The sequence below is a fragment of the Pseudonaja textilis genome, chromosome 1, assembly GCF_049901715.1.
Source record: "Pseudonaja textilis isolate UNSWEBS1 chromosome 1, rPseTex1.2, whole genome shotgun sequence".
Classification (NCBI taxonomy): domain Eukaryota; kingdom Metazoa; phylum Chordata; class Lepidosauria; order Squamata; family Elapidae; genus Pseudonaja; species Pseudonaja textilis.
The window spans coordinates 210280804-210301863 of NC_141990.1; the positions used below are offsets into that span (position 1 = coordinate 210280804).

General features: G+C 37.9%; 1 protein-coding gene and 1 pseudogene across 2 annotated transcripts; one reads left to right on the forward strand and one right to left on the reverse strand.

Moving 5' to 3' along the window:
• The first annotated feature begins 2726 nt into the window (after positions 1-2726).
• Positions 2727-17983, forward strand: DDX18 (DEAD-box helicase 18). 2 transcript variants are annotated; one of them, XM_026714621.2, is made up of 14 exons: positions 2727-3015; positions 5031-5213; positions 5384-5533; positions 6521-6656; positions 6885-6985; positions 8745-8944; positions 9026-9140; positions 9680-9819; positions 10216-10377; positions 13420-13572; positions 14251-14364; positions 15104-15160; positions 16128-16305; positions 17181-17983. In XM_026714621.2, exons 1-14 carry the CDS (start codon positions 2865-2867, stop codon positions 17324-17326), a joined length of 1986 nt encoding a protein of 661 aa, XP_026570406.1. In that variant the 5' UTR covers positions 2727-2864; the 3' UTR covers positions 17327-17983. The 2 variants fall into 2 exon arrangements, with proteins under 2 accessions (XP_026570406.1, XP_087776474.1); XM_087920348.1 differs by having other exon boundaries at positions 2795-3015; positions 5076-5213.
• On the reverse strand, positions 3365-3486 carry LOC148128007 (small nucleolar RNA U3; annotated as a pseudogene).
• Positions 17984-21060: the final 3077 nt, after the last annotated feature.

Consider the following 21060-nt stretch of genomic DNA (forward strand, 5'->3'; position numbering starts at 1 on the left):
ATCATTAAATCCAAAATAAAAGGGTGGAAGTGCATCGGTAGAAAACATAAAAGCAAAATAAAAATAATCAAGTTACCTGGCCAGATTTAAAATCTGCTTCAGCCAATAAACAGACATAGCCGTGAAAAGACTGTTGTCTGTCACCATCGTATTCGTTATAGAGGCTTCCAAGCCCAGTTCAAAGTGTTGGTGATAACCCATAAACATAGTTAGATACCATAGCCATATTTTCTTGGGGGAAAAAATAAAATAAAGACCCGAAAAAGGGGCCAATTTGTCGATAAGGATTTTAAAAAATGTAATGGTTTGTAACTTTGCTTACAAAGGAAGAATCAGGAGCAAAACCAAGAAAACAAATGATTAAATTAAGCCAATCTCAAGGATAGCTTTCTAAAATCAAGGTTCTATGGTCACTGTAGTTACAGAGTGTAGCACCTTATTCCATTAGTTAGTGCAAGATTAAACCTGCCTATCCAGTGAGAAGAAGAACCAACAGAACAGAAGAAAAAGATGCAAGTGTTCTCATAGTAGATGAACACTTGCAAAATGAACAAATTGTGTCACCAGGCAATTTACAGTTCAGTGGTAGGATTCAAACTTTTTCACTACCTGTTCTATGTTCTGTGGGCATGGCAGGGGAAGGATACTGTATAATCTCCAGTCAGAGGTGGTATTTGCTGGTTCTCCAAACTACTCAAAATTTCCGCTACCGGTTCTCCAGAACTGGTCAGAAACTGCTGAATACCACCTCTGTTACAGTTACAAGGCAAACAAAATTACAACTTACAAGGCAAACAAAATTCTAAGATGCGTCACTACAGGGATAAAGAGCAGGGAAAAGGAGGTCCTAATCCAGCTGTACAGGTAGTCCTTGACTTACAACAGTTCATTTAGTGACCATTCAAAGTTATAACAGCTCTGAAAAAAATGACTTATGATCATTAGAATTAGATTAGAATTCTTTTATTGGCCAAGAGTGATTGGACACACAAGGAATTTGTCTTGGTGCAAATGCTCTCAGTGTACATAAAAGAAAAGATACATTCATCAAGAATCAAGAATCATAAGGTATGACACTTAATAATAGTCATAGGATACAATAAGCAATCAAATCATACTAGGAAATAATTGTAAGGATACAAGCGACAAAGTTACAGTCATACAGTCACAAGTGGGAGGGGATGGGCGATAAGGAGTGATGAGAAGATTAATAGTAATAGTAGTAGTTTCATTTTTCACTTACGACCATTGCAGCATCATGGTCATCAAAATTCAGATGCTTGGCAACTGGTTCATATTTATGACGGCTGCAGTGTCCTGGAGTCATGTGATAAGCTTTTGTGAGCTTCTGACAAGCAAAGTCAATGGGGAAGCCAGATTCACTTTACAATGCTGTTACTAACTTAACAAATGCAATGATTCACTTAACAACCTTGGCAAGAAAAATCATAAACTCGCTTAACAAATGTTTCACTTAGCAACATAAATTTTGAGCTCAATTGTGGTTATACCTCATGGACTACCTCTATAGGTTTGTAGTCAGACCCATTCAGAATTGTGTTCGGTACTGAAGACCTCACTTAAAAAAATATTGGTAAGATTGAGTACAGATTGAGTACAGAGATGGGGCAACAAAAATGGTGCCAAGTCTGAAGGCCAAAACATATCAGCAGAGATTGGACGAACTGAGTATGTATAGCCTGGAGGATAGGAGGGAAATGGGGGAGGGCGAACAAGTTTGAAACCCTTAAATATATTAAGGATGTGAATAAGGTTCTAGAAGGCAGTATTTTCAATAATTACACAAAAATCAAAAACCCAAGGACGTAACTTTAAACTGACAGAAGGGAAAGTTCAAAAGTAATGTTAGAAAGTTATTACTTCAAAGAAAGAACAGAAGAAACTTAGAACCAATTTATAGCAGAGGTAGTGAGTCAATCATCATTAACTGAGTTTAATCATGCTTGGAATAAACACAGGACCATCATCCCATAAAAATAAAAAATAAATAAAAGTATAAAAATAATAACTTTTAGATAGGTGGACAAAACAAAATGCCAAAACCAGTCTAAACATGTGGTGACAAACAAAAATAAACTAAAAAGAAAATCTCTCTAGTAGTGGGATATAATTCCTCCTCCTCAATTTACCAGGGAGAACCGTGAAATATACAGCCAGTGGGAAGTTAGAAACAGCAAATTATATATGTAGGACACAGGAAAGCATATGCAAAAGAAAGAGAGAATTAGTAGAAACAGAATTAGGAGAGGCAAAAAAAAAGTAGCTTAAAATGTAACAAGATGGTGATCTGTTGGAAATCCTTTGGTTTAACTTCAAATTTTGAAACATTTATTTAGAAACATCGATTGGTTGATTAAACATTTATTCTAGAAATAAACAAAATAGGAATATATACACGCCTCTTTTGTTTATAGAGACGTTTCTTTTCCCAACCCCGCTTTGGGCTCCAAACATATTTCCAGACGGCAGACAGACAGGCAGGCAGACATCTTGAATGAAGACACGGGTAATTGGTTCGTACAAACGTCCTTAACAAGCCCGTTGTATTCTGCACCATGCTTATATTTTGTACTTGATTTAAAGATCGAGCCTTCCGAAATACGTGTTTAGAAACCGCGCGTAGACTGCAAGAGATGCACTTTTGTTTCCCTGTTTAATTCGACCAAGGTTGGAGGATCCATCATACCTCCAAGCCTGTAAGAGTCGCTGCAAGGGCGCCTTAGGGCCGTGTTGGCTGTCATTTTCCGGTTACCTCCTCTTTTTTTCCCCCTCTTTCCTTCCTTCCTTCTGGCGCACGTGTGCAGTGCGTAGCCCTGCTCTCCGGTCTTAACTCTTGCGGAAGGATGGCGGCGAATACCGGGAAGCTTCCGATGCGGCTTCTGCGCAAGAAGCTGGAAAAGCGCAACCGCAAGATCCGTCAACGCAATTTGGCCCGGCAAAGAGCCGCCGACCAAAGCCTGGCCGCTGGAGCATCGCCTGCGGGAGGAACGCTCGGTGAGGGCATCATCATCATCATCATCATCTCCTCTTTCTCTCTCCGAGTGCCAGGGTGTGGAAGGAAGCCGGTGGCATCATTGAAGTGGCATGGTTTCTTCAGGGCAGACTCGACTGCCTCTTGTGCAGAAAGGGGCTCCCGCAATGCGGGTGGATTATAATGTCGGAGTTAAGCCAGCTTGGGTTGAGGGTACTTCTCAACAACGTTTGACACAAAACCGCACGGTTAAGAAGCAAACTCAACCGTAGCGGTGTACATGCATCCAACCCTATCAATCATTTGCAAAAAAAAAAAAAAAAGTTGCTCAGATGGGGTGAGGAGGTGGTAGGGTTTGCATGAGATAAAGAAACCTAGGGGATATTTTTGCTTGGAAAAGGAAGGCCAACTCATGCAGGGATGATCAGCTGATCACTTTTGAGTGCATTTCTCTAGTTAAATACTATAGAAATGATCCCTGAAAGGATAGTCTGATGGAGTTTTGATGTCGAGGGGCAAGTAACCAGAAACCGGAGTTGAGTTCAAATGATAAAAAGTTGATTACATAGCAGTAGCACTTAGACTTATATACTGTTTCACAGTGCTTTGCGGCCCTCTCTAAACAGTTTATAGAGTCCGCACATTGACCCCAACAACCTGGGTCCTCATGCCATCATTGCACAAGAATGCAATGAATGAATGATGAGGGTCAGGCCAAATTGGTGCAAGATAAAGGTCCCTGGGATTCAGCAGAGGCTGGACTGGGGGCTCTTAAAGGAGTGCAGCGGCTTCGAACTGATGACACATTTTCCCCATCCTCGTGATCAGCCTACTCATCTCTTACATTTGAATTGTGTTGAACCCATTAAGGAGCTGGAGCAGTTTCACTGTGGGAAAAAAAAAAGTTGCAACATTAGGGCTTTTTAGTCTACACAGGAGGCGAAGGAATGAAGCAGTGATGGCTAACCTTTTCAGCTTGGTGTGTCGAAAATCGGGAAAAAGTGTAGCCTTCCTCGGGTCGTGTGTCACTTCAAGAAATATCAATAATTTGGTTTATGATGGACTGGGCTGGGGTGATCACACAGGGCTGTGAAACTTGTCTCCCTGGTCTCAGGGCTGCAGGTGCAGGATGTGGGGATCGGAAGGCCACCTTACAGGGCTGTGAACCTCATGGATCTCCTTTCCTCCTGTAGCGTTCCTGAGGTAATGAAACTGACAAACCTCAGTTTATGGTGGTTAAAACTGATTCTCTGCTGCAAAGATCTTGCGGCAGCGGTGACACCACGCCTCCACGCAACAAGCAGGGAGCAGGGATTGGAGCAGAGCACAGGCAGCCTCTAAATGTGCAGGTTTTCCCCACACCAACAGGCATGTCAGTCAAAGTGCCTCGGCGTGTCACGAATGACACACGTGTCATAGGTTAGCCATCACTGGAATGAAGTATACAAAACGATGTACGAACTGGTTACAATGGACAAAGGGAAGCTATTTTCTTCTTCCCAAAATACTCAAACCAGAGATGACCCAATGAAATAGAATCTTAAAAGAATAAGGACCAACGAAGTGTGTATTTTTATATATATATTGCTCAGCCTAAGAATTTACTTCCATGGTGCTGGCTACCAGCTTGACTGGCCACTGAGAACAGCTTGCTGGATCAGATGAGCCACAAGTGCGATCCAGCAAGGTCTTTTTTTAAAAATAAACTTTATAGATTTTACAATTAAAATGAACAAACAACACAAACACAAATGTGAAAGAAGAGGAAAAAAAACAGAAAAGAAAAGAAAAAAAAAGGAAAAGAGGTAGAACGAGAAAGTCAGAAATAGATCTTTTTTTTTGATGGCCCAAAGTAAAATAATAAATATTCAGTTCAATAAATGCTTTAGCAAGTATGGTAGAATACAGGGGCTTAATTTATATTCTTATATAAACAGTGTGTGGTATATTCATTGATCCTTGTTGCCTGAATGAGATTTCCAGATACATTTCAGCACTTAATGCCAAGCGCAGCATTGACTCTTGTTTATGCCTTTAGAAAATGCAGTGGAGAATGTCTCAGAAGAATTTTGCAACGTTTCAGAAACAGCAATGAAAGACCACAAAGTGACAGAGGGAGAATTGCCTGATGTAACAAAAGCTGAGGAACGTGAGTGTAAACAACCTGGGATGAAGAAGAAGAAGAAAAAGAAAAGGAAAACTGAAAATTGTGCAGAAAATGGTATGATAGCTCTTGCTTTTATTTCTTTTCAAATGAGCATATAAGGAAACAAAACTTTATGTCTCTAAAAAAAAAATCTGCATTTGGAGCAGGTTTAATGTTCAGTGGAGAGAGTACTGCTTCATCTTCAGATAATTATTGAGAATGAAAATTGGTTTTGTAATATGCAGGTGGTAAAAAAGCAAAAATTGAGGAAGAAGATCTTGAAACACAAAAGGCTTTACCTGGGAATCTCAAAGTAGAAGAAAATGCTGAAGATCTGACTGAAGAAGAGGCATCTGACGATGCTGATGGACCTGTCTTGCCTCTGGGTTTAACAGGCAAGTTTCCTCAATGCTGTTTCTCAGATCTTTCTTGTATGTTGATATTTTTTCATTAAACCATAAATGCATGGAATACGTCTTATCAAACTCAAGGTAATTTAAAAATATATAATGATGGCATGCAGCATACTAAACTTGTAATCTCTTTTTTATTGAACTTAGAGGTCAAGCCTTTGGCCTTGGTTAAATATTTATTTGTTTCAATTGTTTAATTGTTTAATTGTTAAATATTTATTTGTTTTAATTGTTAATTGTTACCCACAAGCACTGGCTTGTGGGTAACATAAAATGTATACCAAAAAGATCCATTCCTAGTGATTAAAATATTAAAGGATATCACATTAAGAAAAAATGTAGTAATTAACAGCTTTGAGTACTTTCTTCTGATGGATGAAGAGCTGTAACCCAAGTAAATAAATATAAACTCAATGGGTTTCAAGGATAATTTAAATAAATGCAGGGATGTTTGTTGAAAATATTTTTGAAAAATGTGATATATATATAGAAATGCATTATTTAAATCTAAATAGTACAAATTTTCCAAAATAGAGTGGCTTAATTTGGCTCAGCCTTAAATGATTTGATGACCTAATATTTCCTTCCATATTTATCTTCCTGCTTGATATTTATTTATTTGTTTATTTGTAAATTTATAAGTTTATTTATTTACAAATACGCCAAGGTGGCAAACATATGAAACAAATCTTTCTGATCCTATTTTCCCTACAACAACAATCATACGATGTAGGTAGAACTGAGAGAGAGTCCAAAGTCACTCAAATGGATGCTCTTTCATGATTAAGGCGGGGATAGAACCCATGGTTTCCAGTCTGATGTCTTAAATACTACACCAAATTGGCTCTCAATTGTTTTAAACTAAGCAAACTTAAATTGAGTTCTATTTTAATACAATTGACTTCTTTTTTTATCTATAGTGATTGATTAGGAGCAATTAAATCAGGCTGACATTGCTTGTCTCTTCAGGTGCTTTTGAGGATACTTCTTTTGAGTCTCTTAATGACCTTGTCAGTGAGAACACGTTGAAAGGGATAGCGGACATGGGATTTACACACATGACAGAAATTCAACATAAAAGTATTAAGCCGCTTTTGGAAGGCAGGTAAGAAACAACATTTTGAAAGGGAAATGAATTTCTGTCACAGATGATTGACAGGCAGAAAGCAGTAATGATTAAAAATGTTGTCTTGGAGTTATATTATTCAGTTAATCAGCCTTATTTATTAAATATTAATTAATTTTAAGTTCATATTAATGAAAAAATGTTAACTTCCAACCAACTTACACATTTCTTTTTTCTCTTTTCTTTTTGTAATTATCCTACATGCAGAGATATTTTAGCAGCTGCAAAAACTGGCAGTGGCAAAACTCTTGCATTTCTCATTCCAGCCATAGAACTTATCTACAAGTTAAAATTTATGCCTAGAAATGGTGAGAATTTTTTTTCTTGAAATAACGTTTGAGATCTTGATAAATGTGTAGAAGGGCCAAATAGTCATTTCCGTGGGAAAAGAGATCTCTAACTTGATGGCAATTGCTTTTTCTAATTTGGTTGTCTTGTCTTGGTGGGATCTTGTTTAAAAGGAGCAGGGGTTTCTGATGTCTATTGTTTACTTTGACTGAGTGAGGGCAGCAGTATTGCATCTCTTATCACTGTTCTTGAGGTGGCGGAGCATGAGTTCCTATGTGTTAGGTTGAACCACAGTTACAAATTGGAGTCCTTTTGGTGTATCAGTCCTCTTTGTTGAATGGGACCCTGAACTGGGCTCTCTAGTCACCAGCTTGATCATCTTCCTCTGTACCTAGTGGTTTTGGAAGGAGATGGTTTTAGTAGACTTAAGAGTTTATAGCCAACATGGTGGCAGCCATGAATTTGGTGATCCGTGGAAATCTGAGCTCCAAATTTGTAGGTAAGGCCCATGTTAAAACTTGTTTTTATCTCTGGGCAGTTAGCAATCAGGATGTTGAGAATGCAGTATTACTGTCTTTTATATGTCATGGTCAGGTCGCGTCCTGGTCCAAGTGCAGTTGACTGCCACCTGTTACCTCTGTGGGGCTTGACCCATTCATTTGGTCCACCTTAGGCACCTTATGGAGCCAAATGATTTTCCTAGGTATTTGGCAGTTTCCTTGACATGAGTAGAGGTTGAGTTGAGAGATTGACCCATCAGGAAGCAGGGTATCAGGTCCCTGACAAAATTTCTCCTGACTATTGGCCAGTCTGGATGATCCCTTGATTTATGGAAGATGGGTGACGAAGTGGCAGAAGCAATGCCTAGAATACAAGCGGAAGGCAATGAAGACTGAATCTGACTAAGTATAGCTAATGTGCCTAGGTTTGGGCCAACTCTGTGGCAATACATGAGGCAAAGTTATGTAATTCTCTCTTATTGTGTCAAAAGGTTATCATCCAGTAGCTCATTTCTCCTAATTTATTTGAGTAAAGTGTTGTCTTGTAGAATTACCACTCTGACCAACTAGCTGGGCTGAATCCCAGGAGAGTTGATCTTCCATAGTAGGTCTAGCCTTCTGGAGCGGCTTCCCATTGGAGGTTCTGTTGGCTCTGGCATTGTCCACTTTCCAGAAGAAATTGATAATGGAACTCTCTTGAAGGACATTTGGTGTGTGACAGCATCTGTTGTTAGCAGGCTTTAAAAAGTATTTTGGGTTTGTATTACAGATAGTCCACAACTTGAGCCCAAAATTTATGTTGTTTAAGTGAAAATTTTATTGAGTGAGTTTTACCCCATTTTACAACTTGTCACATTTGTTAACTGAATCACTAGAGTTGTTAAATTAGTGACATGGTTGTTAAGTAAATCCGGCTTCGCCATTGTCTTTGCTTGTCAGAAGGTTGCAAAAAGTGATCATATGACCACTTTAATAATCATAAATATGAACCATATCCAAAGTAAACATCCAAATGTAAATCACATGCTAAAAGGGTCATAAGTGTGAAGAATTGTCATGGTTCACTTTTTTCAGTGCCGTTGTAACTTCAAACGGGCACTAACTGAACTGTTGCAAGTTAAGGACGACCTGTATTCTCTTGGGGGGGTGTTTTGTTTTTTTTGCTGCCAAGAGTTTAGATTGCTTAGATTGCAGTAAGATGATAGACAGGCAAACAGATAGGTTTGCCATTATCAGTTAGAAACTCTCTAGACATCTCTGTTTCCCTTCTTCTTTTTAGGAACAGGTGTTCTCATTCTCTCACCAACTCGAGAACTTGCCATGCAGACTTACGGTGTTCTCAAAGAACTGATGACTCATCATGTCCACACCTATGGCTTGATAATGGGGGGCAGTAATAGATCAGTCGAGGTACAAAAACTTGGAAATGGCATAAACATCATTGTCGCAACTCCAGGCAGGCTTCTGGACCATTTGCAGGTAAAACATATAGTATTGCGTCATGTACATCCTCTCTTTTGTCCATGTATGTCGCTGACGCCATTGTTGGATGTGTTTTAGAATACTCCAGGATTTATGTATAAGAACCTGCAGTGTCTGGTAATTGACGAAGCTGATAGAATTTTAGAAGTTGGGTTTGAAGAAGAAATGAAACAGATCATAAAGCTTCTACCAAGTAAGTCAGATACTTATGCTATCTGTATTTTGTGACACTTAAAAGTTTATGCAGTAATCCTGAGTTATTTCCGCTTTTGAAAATCCTATTCTTGTACAGGCTGTACTAATGCCTACAATTCACTTCAAGCACTCTACAAGTTACGTAGATCTTGAGTGTTTGGTTGATTAATACCTTTTATAGTGTTATATTGTGTATATTTACTAAAGAAAATCCTTCTCTATTCAGCGGACATTACTCCCAATTTAGAATCACTTGAAAAAAATTAGGATGATCCAAATTTAGGATGGCTTGAAAAAAATTAGGGTGGCTCAAAAAAACATTTATCGTGATATGGATGAGTGGCTATGTATAGCGTTGCTATTTTGTTTCTATTCTAAATGTGATGATTAGTTCATTTTTTATTATAAAAGCTGTGAGACACTTGTTTTTAAAGGGATTCTAAGTGGCATGTACCACCTGGATATTTCTAATTTGTTACCTTGTTGACGTATGAAAAAAAAAACATGTATGTTTAATTTCATCCCTTTCCCTGCCAGAGCGTAGACAAACCATGTTGTTCTCTGCTACACAAACCCGTAAAGTTGAAGATCTGGCAAGGATTTCTCTAAAAAAGGAGCCATTATATGTTGGGGTTGACGACAATAAAGAGACAGCAACTGTAGAAGGTCTCGAACAGGTAATTTAAGCACAGATATTGTGGCAAATCATATTTTGTTTATGTGTCTGTTCTTAAGACTTAATTCTCTTCTCTCTTTGGGATTCTCTTCCTTGGCCCTTTCTTTCTCATTTTGAGATTTGTATCCAAGCACAAGGATGCTTTTTTCCCTGTGTTTCTAATTCTAGCTCTTCACAGTCTATTAATTTCTCTTTCAAAATGTTCATGAATTCTTTATCAGACTTGATTGATAACTGCTGACTATATACTGACATTTCTGGGTTTTCATATTCCTTCATCAATACATTGTTGCCTGTTGTACAGGTAATTAAATTAAAATGTATACTTGCATCCTCATTTCGAAGTCCTTAGGAATAGCAGTTTGGGAAGTCATTAATCATTTTCAAACAATTACAGGGATATGTAATATGCCCCTCAGAAAAGAGATTCCTCCTGCTCTTCACTTTCCTAAAGAAGAATCGGAAGAAGAAGTTAATGGTGTTCTTCTCCTCATGTATGTCCGTGAAGTACCACTATGAACTTCTTAACTACATTGATCTGCCGGTATTGGCTATTCATGTAAGTATTCATGATTTGGATGAATTGATGTACACATACCTACTGTCATGCCCCTGTTGGAGTCTGACTCTGAGGGAGAGATAGAACAGCTGACAGGGAGTGGGAGTATGGCTCCGGTGGTTGTGGAGGAAACTGGGGAAGGGCACAGGCTGGATGGGCATTCAGAGGAAGACCCAGGCCCACCACTCCCTTCATCCTAGGGTACGCAGGGAGGAATGGATAAGGGAGAAACATGAGTGGTGTGGTCTATGGGGGAGGAAGGGGCCCTGATCCCCTTCATGGGCTGCAGCTGGGAGGACTGGTTAAAAGGACAAACTGCGCAAGGCAAAGGTGCTAGAAGCAAAGGGTGCATTCTTGTCGGAGCTTATCAGTGTTTGGTTTCCTCCCAACTGTGGTTGCTACATTATCTGGTAGAAGTCTGCAATTAATCATCCTTGCCTGCCATAATAATTCCTTCAGTGTGGTTTGTGTTGGGTTTTTTATTTCAAATTAACTTTACTTTGGGTGCAGACTGTATTTACTCCCTCCGTAAACTGTTTTCTTTAATAAGAGTTTGATACCCTGCTGAGGATAATTGGACATTGGGGCCAACTTGGAGGCATTAAAGGGACTTTCTTCTATTTTTGTGACTTGGTTATTTTTGTGTCACGCCCCAGGTTATCACACCTACAGTACTGTGCAAAAGTCTTAGGCTGCCATTAGATTTGTTGTAGTAGCAAATGCATAATGACCATACATATAATGATGTCTCAGTCTCCTTATTAGAATACAACCAGAAAATACAGGAAATTTGTAGGCAGTATTCAAAAAACAGGAAAAACAAAAAATGGCTTCTATGGGCCAAAGTGTCAAATACAGATAGGCCTTGAGTTACAACAGGTCATTTAGCGACTACTCAAAGTCATAACGGCACTGAAAAAAGTGACTTATGACCATTTTTCATACTTATAACCATTGCAGCATCTCCTTGGTCATGTGATTTACATTCGGATGCTTGACAACTGGTTCACATTTATGACGGTTGTAGTGTCTCGGGGTTATGTGATTCCCCTTTTTCTGACAAGCCAAGTCAATGGGGAAGCCAGATTCACTTAAGTGAGACTAACAACTGCACTGATTCACTTAACAAATGTGGCAAGAAAAGTCATAAAACGAGATGAAACCCACTTAACAAATTTTTCACTTAGCAACTTAAATGCTGGGTTCAATTGTGGTTGTATGTCGAGGACTATCTGTATGTAATGTGACTTCCTCATACACTTGAACGACACCTGGGTCCTGTAAACTGAAATGGGGAACCCTCAGTACTGTCATTGTTTAACACCCTGTGTATCCTACTATTTCATGCCAAAGTGACTGCTGTATAGATAGATAGATAGATAGATAGATAGATAGATAGATAGATAGATAGATAGATAGATAGATAGACAGACACATACACACACATACACACACACACACACACACACACACCAGTTTTGTGCAAGACCTGCTTGACCATTACATACGCTACATGCACATGTTGTATGAGTGTAATTCATTGGAAGCTTGCTAATAAGACCAACTTTCAATCACATCATTCCAGTCAAAATGCAGAATTTGACAGACTTAACGGTCATACTTTTGCATTAGCAAGGCCACTCTCAGAGGGAAATCAACAAACAAACTGGATATTCAAGATGTGATATTCAAGACCGAAAAATAATTACAGATGTGGTCAGTAAAACTTTGATACGACAACAAATCTAATGGTGGCTTAAGACTTTTGCACACTACTGTATATTACAGTAATCCAGCATCTGGATTATAATCTAGAGCTTCTCAGTTCTAAAATACTGTCTTATGTTGGGTTGAATTCAGAGCTTTTAACACCACCAGGACACCTTTTATTTGCTAATTTCTTATATGACACTTGATGCTGGTTTTCCTCATTCTCCAGAACAGATTTTCCAGGTTATTGCATCGCTGAGGAGGGCGACTGAAATAAATCTCCTCCATTGAATCAAAAGCCCCATCTTCTGATGGGCAGGATTGTTTCTTCTCCAGGAAACCTTTATGACCTCCAGCCCTTTCGTTGTAGTAACTTTATAAGCACTTTAACCCTCTTTGGTCAACTAATTTACCAATTTTATTTTTGACCAGCTAAGTGTCCGTGTTAACAGATTTCTGTTCTTAGATTTATGAGAGTTGTAGGGCATTGTAAATCCAGAGAGTTTTCTTTCTGCTCTGTGTTGCAGTGAAGATCCACTTTTGTGCCTTAGTTGGGTGTCTCAAACTGTCTTTCAAGCTTGAATAATGCAGGCTGCTTTGAGGTTATTGCAAATAGCAAGTGGCCTTTATGAAGGTTGGGGTGCATAACAACAGTGTCAGTTTCTCAGCAAGATTTTAGCAGCGGAGTCATAAATTAACCTTTAAATGCCATCTGGAGCATCTTTCTCTTAAAGCTGTCTTTAAAGTGCGTATCTGAAAAACAGGGTTCTGTCAGCAAGGTTGAAGTTGTTTGTTAGAACGGTTGTTTGCTGTCAGCAAACTATTTTAAGTGGCTCCAGTTGGTATATGACATTTGCTTCTACTGTACCTTGTGTGGAAGAACAGAAACACCCATTGATTCTATACGTATTAACACACACAAACACACAAATGGATTTTTGTTAGTACAATTTTTTTTGTTTGTTTCATAAATGGATTATACTCTAAGCCATTTTTATGGAAATCTGGGTATTAACTCTGTGGAAAGAATTACAAACACAGTAAAAGAGAGACTGCTAATATACCCTAGAGGTACGTAAAATGTGGTTTTGCCCTTTTCTCAGACAAGAATTTAGACATTTGGGGTTTATTCCCCACCCACCCCCGCTTTAAAACAAACAAAAATACAAAACTACTACAACAGAATGATGGGAGCTGGAGATGTCATCTTAAAGCAACCAATAAGTCTCAATAGCAACCTTTTCCTAATGTCATTGCTTGGTATGGCAATTTTAGTTCTTTTTTTCTCAGTTGTTCACCAATTCCTTATTTTGTATGTCTTTTTTCCCCTAGGGCAAGCAGAAACAAACTAAACGCACAACCACATTTTTCCAGTTCTGCAATGCAGATTCTGGAATACTCTTATGCACAGATGTAGCTGCTCGTGGGCTGGACATTCCAGAGGTTGATTGGATAGTTCAGTATGACCCACCTGATGACCCAAAGGTATACACACATTCTCGAAAATGATATAATTTAAATATGCATTAATGCGAATTGTATGTGTTGCAACTACTAAAACAGGCATAGGAATGTTTTATGAGTTGACATTAGGACAATTGCTGGAATCCTAACCTGTGTAATATTAAAATAGGAAATTAAAGTAGTCTGGGATAGATTCTTTTTAATTAACTCCAGCAAAGCTGAATTTCATATGTTCCTATTTTTATTTATTTTATTTATTACTTTTGTATCCCGTCTGTATCTTGGATATGCTGTTTTAGCATTGTAAATGTCTTCAGTGTCAGTCCAAGGGTTAAGCCATTTCAGTTGGGTGCCTGGATAGGCACTGGCTTATAAGTGGTACTGGCTTTGAGAAAAACAAGAGAATGAACTCATATTAGTGATAGGCTCTGGGATGCTAGAATGCTTTAGTAGCCGAATCCTGAATTTAGCTATTGTTGAATCAGATGCTGACAATCAAAAATAAATACATTCAAAAAGAGTCTGCTGATTTAAAACCTCCAGGCTGTTTGCTTTATTAGTATGCAATTTGTAAAGCATATCAAATACGAATAGGGGACTTTGGATAAATTTGCATGGCCTTCCGTGCTATGCTTTCATGATTATCAACATGAAACCAAAATGTCAGTTTATACTCTTATTACTTCCCATTAACGAAAGGAATATATTCATCGTGTTGGGAGAACAGCCCGTGGAATCAATGGAAGGGGACACGCCCTGCTCATTTTACGGCCAGAAGAACTGGGATTCCTGCGTTACCTTAAGCAAGCCAGGGTAAGTTGCTAGGGAGTACTGTAGCATTGGTACCACCGTTGCTGGTAACTGTGATGATCAGTCTTTTTTTCTCCAGTAATATGAGTGTCTTAATGTTTAATATTTAATGATATAACTTCACTAGAAATGCAGGGCAGTTGGCCTAGCTGAACTGTGTAATATGGAATATAAAAGAAGGGAGCGGTTTTAATCCAAATTACCTTAGAATAAGTAGTTGTACTAATTGGTTGCTGTGATGGTGAATTCAGGTTTCATATGGTTGCTAGTACCTAGGACAGTGATGCCTAACCGTTTCATCCTCACATGCCGAAAGTGTGGGCGTGTGCCTGCACCCATAATGCAATGCGCACTCGACCCCCCCTGCGCATGCATGCGTGACCCCTCCGTCCACATGCTGTGCATCTCTGCACATGCACGTGTCTCCCACCTGCGCCCCATCCCCATGCATGTGTGGCAGATAACTGACAATCGGCTGGCTGGCGGGAGGCGCGCATGCATGCACAGCGGATCTGATCTGGGGCGATGGCTCACGTGCCAGCAGAAAGAAGACATGAGCTTTTCAATAGATTAGGAGTTTTAAAAAAAAAATCTATCTTAGCAACGTGTATATCCAGCCAACGTTTACATTTCCAGAGTTAGATTATCTAAGTTTAAGTGTGTTGAAATCTATTATATTCTTAATATCTTGTGTTTCCATTATGTAGATTTTTTTTGTTGAGAACTTATCTTTATATTTTAGGTGCCATTAAGTGAATATGAATTTTCTTGGTCTAAAATTTCTGACATTCAATCTCAGGTAAATATAAACTATACTATGAATATTTTAAAAACTTACTTTTTTTTCATTTGTATAGCTAATAAAGTATTCAGAAACAGTTCAATGATGCAAAAAAAACACAAAAGATTCACAGTGGTTTTATTTTGATGTTCTTGTGAAATGTGATAGTAGAGATCCAAACATCTGATTAAATCGGGTGCAGTACATCATTTCTAGTTAAGAATTAGCTTGACTACTTTTCTAACATTGCTATCTGTGCAGCTTCGGCACAAGATACCCAGATTATGTACTCTGATTATAAGAACTGAGCCTTAAACAGAGTACAGATGAATGTATGTATGAGCATTCAGATTTGTGATTTTTTTAGAAAGTTTTTTTTAGAACGATTCTCTGGATGAAGTTGGGGTATAGAAGGGCAAAGAAAATGAGATGGCAAAGAAAATGAGAGCAAGGCCAATTCTTAGTATATAAAAGAAAGTCCACTTCTAGGATGTTGCATGTATCCATGGAGAAGAATCAAATTGTGGCAATCAATTGTGACTGCTTTAGATAGTAGGAAAGGTTTAGATGAGAATGTTTCAGTGCAAGCAACTAAAGTAAGTTGCTTTATAGTACAATGTTTACAATTATCTGTGATGCCTTAAGAGTGTTTTCCAGAATTTTTGGCAGGAATTTCTCCAGTTAACCTATCTGGAAGTTGCTTGTGTGCAAATCAAGTACTTTATGGTTGAGCAGGGGTCTTTTCCTAACTATGATTGTAGTATAGTAGCTAATCTAATATTTGAACTAATAACAAAAATAATATTATTCTATACCCATAAATCTAAAATACATGTTTCAGTATCATGAATTTCAGGGTGGAGTGCAATGCAAATATACAAATAGTTCCCTGCTTGGATAAATGTCAGCTACCTATAAATAGTTTGTGACAATGAAGTAAAAAAAAAAAACATTTCTTTGTGCCTCTTTGTTCATAAAATTTCAGCTGGAAAAATTGATTGAGAAGAACTACTTCCTCCACAAATCAGCCCAAGAAGCATACAAAGCCTATATAAGAGCTTATGATTCCCACTCTTTGAAGCAGATCTACAATGTCCATAACTTGGATTTGCTCAAAGTTGCTTTGTCCTTTGGCTTCAAGGTCCCGCCATTTGTAGATCTCAGTATCCTTTTACTACAAGTTAAATTACTTTTCCTCCCGCTTTCTCTCTTTTCCTATTTTTTTCTCCTCACCCATTAATGTGCTTGCTTGAGTGGGTTGGTGGCAATTGTTGATGATAATAAATCATTTAAAAGTTAGTGAGATACTAATAAACTATAAGAAAATATGAGGAAAAACAAACTTCAGATGCACGCTTGCTCATTTGCGTCGTAAGATAATCTCATTTGTTGTGAAGTTTGAATGCTGTTATTGTAGTGATCTTACATGTTAACTATTTTTGTACAGTTCCTGTTGTGGGGAGGGAACTGCTTAGATATCTAACGAACTTTGATATAAGCTGACAGTGAATGATGGGAGCAGAAATCCAATGGATCTGGAAAGTTCCATAGTTAAGGAAAGCTGGTCTTGAATCAACTACTTCTTTGTCCGATTTTGAGCTAACTGATGTGTTGCCAGCAAACTAATGTTGTGCTTAAGTGAAAGACTTATGTCAGCCTCTAAAGCAGGGCTGTCAAACTGGGGGCCCACAGGCCGGATGTGTCATGTACAGGCCATGCCCAACCCAGCTCCACAAAGGCAAAAAACATTGCAATACTTCACATGACGCAATCAAGTTTGACACCCGTGCTCTACAGGTCCACAGCTCGTTTCCACATTTAATGATGGTATCAAAAAAGAGGATGAACTTTGCTAGCTGTCTGTAGGAAAACCAATGGAAAAGCTAAGATCAATAATAACCAGGCAAGTCTATCTATAGTTAGGAACGAACTAAACATTTGTTGCAGAAATTAGGACACCTTCCACTTTTGCTGCCATGCTTTTAGCTGTTATTCAGTGCACTTTTTTTGAGCCTACGTTCCTTAACATAATCTTCAGATGTAAACAGCAGCCATGGAAAGAGACTGCAAAGAAGAGGCGGAGGAGGCGGCTTTGGCTACCAGAAGGCAAAGAATGTTCAGAAATCCAAAATCTTCAAGCATATTAACAAGAAAAAATCTGACAACAGACAGTTTTCCCGCTGAATTGCTTTATTCCGTGTTGACTGAAATGGCTGTATTACTTTTCAACCGATGTACAATCTTATTCATTTGGGGACAGAATTATATGCACAGATTTTAAATTTAAGCTCAATATTTCAACATGATCCAGTCCATTCTAATCATTATCTTAACATGGAAGAATCCTGTATGTTGTCTCCCCAGCTGTTCCATGAATAGTTGTAGACAATGGGATCTGATCCTGTACTCCAGATGGTATAAGCTAATTTGTAGCTTCTTCGCAGTGCAGGCACCAGTGTAATCAGCTTTCTGATTGCCCAGAAATCTTCCCAAAACAGATCCCATGGTCACAGTGTATAGTATATTATATGGTTCTTTTTACTTTTCTTCTACAAGCTGTTTGAAATATTGGGCGTATTCTGGAATATGACTATAAACTATGTATTGGTTTAAAAAATAATAATTTTCTGTGGTAAAGATTTTTACTGGGATGATCTTAATTGTAACTCAAAGTTTGGCTACTAGGATTATACTTAAACCTGAAATGTTTTCTCTTCTCAGATCTACTGATGTCTTCAGAATGACTTTTTGTAACTAGTAAAGGAAGCAGAAAAGACCATTATTTTGCAATTATATAAAGTCATACTTTGAAAGTCATAAAATAAATAAATTGGGAAAGCTTGTACTTTGTCTGAGTTAAATGGTTACAGTCAGGAAGATAGCAAATGTTGAATTAGCATGTGGGCTATGCATTCAGAGTTGCCAATTCTGATCTGCAGGTGCTTTCTTAAATCTCTTATACAAGCTTCCACCTCTGTTGCAAATGCATTTATGCCTTGTTTACAAAGCTGACTTGTTTGGAAGAATTTGCCTTTTGAAATTGCTGCAATAGCACAACACAGGTAGTCATGCTTAGCTGGGAGTCATGCATGGGTATTTGGCACAATAACAGTTTAATATATTATTATTAGTAGTATTATTAGTAGTAGTAATATAGTTAGATTCACAGACTAAGACTGTGTGACCAAAATGATTCAAGTCCTAAGCAAAGACCTAAGAATTATTAAAATAGTGTCTTAAGAACAGAGGCAGTTTCAAGCCAGGTGGGGTTTTTTATGTATCGAATTAGGATGTTCATGTTCAATAAATTCAAAATTGAGATATATAAATTCAGATATTGAGGGAGGGCTTTAGCTATAACTCCAAGGGCTCCAATCACAAACGTATAATGATATATTTTATTTTCTTAAAGCGTTCGAGTCCTGATATTTTATATATTTTTTCCTATTTCCAATCTTCAATCCCAGCATCACCCAGTACAGCAACATCAATGAACCAGCTTTCCTGCTTTCCGGTGACTGCTCCACCAGGCATATTATGAACAAGATGCCTGTGCGTTTGGATCTTAAAAGTCCCATAAGATCTTAACCCTCTCATTTTCCAAAACCTTTTCAACTCGATGGTCCCAGTAATTTTTACTACATTCAAATCCAAACCTCTGCCAAAGTTTGCAATTAATAATTTCGGCCAGGCAATCATAACACTGCTTATAGTCAGTTTGTGATTTTTTTTATGACTATTTAAGAACTGCATGTAAAGGGTTCACTATTTTCCATTTTAATGAGGCAGCTTCTGGATACACTGCTCTGTGGATTTTTTGGGAGGCAGGGCACATCTGATTGTGTAGATGTAGTATGTAGATGTGGGCAGGTGGTAAAGCGTTTTCTTTGATCCAAGAAAAAGACCTGGATTAATGTGAATCTCTGAAGCTTGAAGAAGTGTAGATTTCACATCTTCAGCCAGGGAATTCTGGGAGTTGAAGTCCACACTTCTTCAAGTTGCCAAAGTTAAGAAACACCGATCTAATGTATACAGTAGTGTACAAATAGGATACTTGTCTTCTGTGCATTACTTTTAGCTTTATAGTAACCTATAAACGATAAAGATTAACTGGAGAGCTAAAGTTTCCTGTGCACTTTTCCTGTTATCAATCTTAAGGTTACTTAATGGACTATACTATCCACACTTGAGGCTTGTCTCATAAAGATGAAAGATGCTTTGAACACTAACCCTGTGTTTCTTGAGGAATTGTCTCTCATTCAGAGAACCTTGACGATGAAATTGGACTTTGTAAGCCAGCTAAAAGCAGGTGATCAAAATAGGATCACGTGGGAATTTTTAAAATAAGAATTGCCTTACTGTGGCTCCCAATAGTGATAAATAATCCGGTACAATCCAAGCCTATTCACTAGAAATGTCACATGCAGGCATTAAAAAGCTATTGCAATCAAGATGAAATGGTACAGATAGACAATATATTGACTGCATGGTGGTGTGACGATTTCATAAATTAGATAACGCTGGTTTCATAATAGCGACTGAACAAACAACTACCAACTAGAGTTGTTATATATAATCTGCCTTACTTTCAAATAAGTAAATTGCACAAGGAAAGAATTATGAAGATCATTTGCGGCATCTAAAATGTATTTTCTGTGTGGAGAAAATAATTTTGGCACTCTTAACTACAGAAAGAGTCCATCATTGTGTGGGAGATACCTTTATAGAGTAAGTGAGTAAATAAGAAATAAAGAGTGGTTACTTATAAAATGAAAAGCTTTCAGTTTGTAGATGAAATTAGCCTTATTAACTAGGGCATCTACTACAGCAGATAGATGATCTGAATGTTTTCATCAGAGGATGTAATAATAGCAGAATTGTTTTGCTTGTGATGCTTCTGCAGCCTATTTTATTCCCAAACTTCACTGTCAATGCTAACCAATACACTGAAAGAAAGAAATATTTTTTTTTACAGTTTTCTGCAAAGTGGTACGTAATGCCTCAACATTTGTAACAAGATAGTTTTAACCAAAAAATGTTTAAATATTCCTCACCCGTATCATTAAAGAGCTGAATAACCACTCTAAAATTGCTTTTATATGTCAGATGGAAAAACCCTGCCCCCTCATGCTAATTATTTTAGACATTTTGTTTCTAAACAACCTATAATCTTATTTTCTACCACTGTAGCCTTCTCTGACACAAGCTTCATGCTCACTCACTCTCACACGCAAACACATTTTGTTGATAAACTCACTCACGAACATATTTTTGTAGGAAAATTCTCATTTTTAACATTTCTGTGCACTGATGCTATCTCCTGTACGCATTCTGCCTTTATCTTAGCAAACACGGTCTCGAAACAAAGTGATGTTCATGTTTGCTTTGTGCTCTCCCGCATTCAGATTCTTCTTCTAACTCAAAAACAAAAGGAATGATAAAAGGTAATTAAAGAATTGATTGTACTGGTTGCCAAAGCACTCAGTTTCTTGGGACAAGATAGGAAACTGATGTGGCACTTTTCCACTCATAACTGCAGTCATCATGAAGAAAAAAGGAGCTTAAAAAAATAAATGCATATTTTAATAGTTGCAAACTTAAAATGTGAAATATGATTAGCCTCCCCATGTTTTGTACAATCCTGCTAGGTAAGATCTCTGAATGATTGTTATACTCCCATTTAAAGGGACAATTGCTTTCTAATATATAAAGAATTTAGCTTAATCTAAGCCTGTTTTCTTTTACTCCAAATTATAGCTTGCCCTTGAGGGAATTTAAGAGGTTATCACTGCAGCATGATTATCTACAAAATAAAAGCAGTTTCCCCCTCCTTCCCCCCCACAAAATTGCAATAATAGTTGATAAGTAAAAAAAAAAGAAGGCAGCTTAAGATATGAGGGAAGTCCATGACTCCTTAG

Coding starts and splice junctions, on each gene's coding strand:
- DDX18 (XM_026714621.2), top strand. CDS start 2,865: ATGGCGGCGAATACCGGGAAGCTTCCGATGCGGCTTCTGCGCAAGAAG. Junction 5,534..6,520: donor CTTGCCTCTGGGTTTAACAG/GCAAGTTTCCTC, acceptor TTGTCTCTTCAG/GTGCTTTTGAGGATACTTCT. Junction 8,945..9,025: donor GGCTTCTGGACCATTTGCAG/GTAAAACATATA, acceptor GATGTGTTTTAG/AATACTCCAGGATTTATGTA.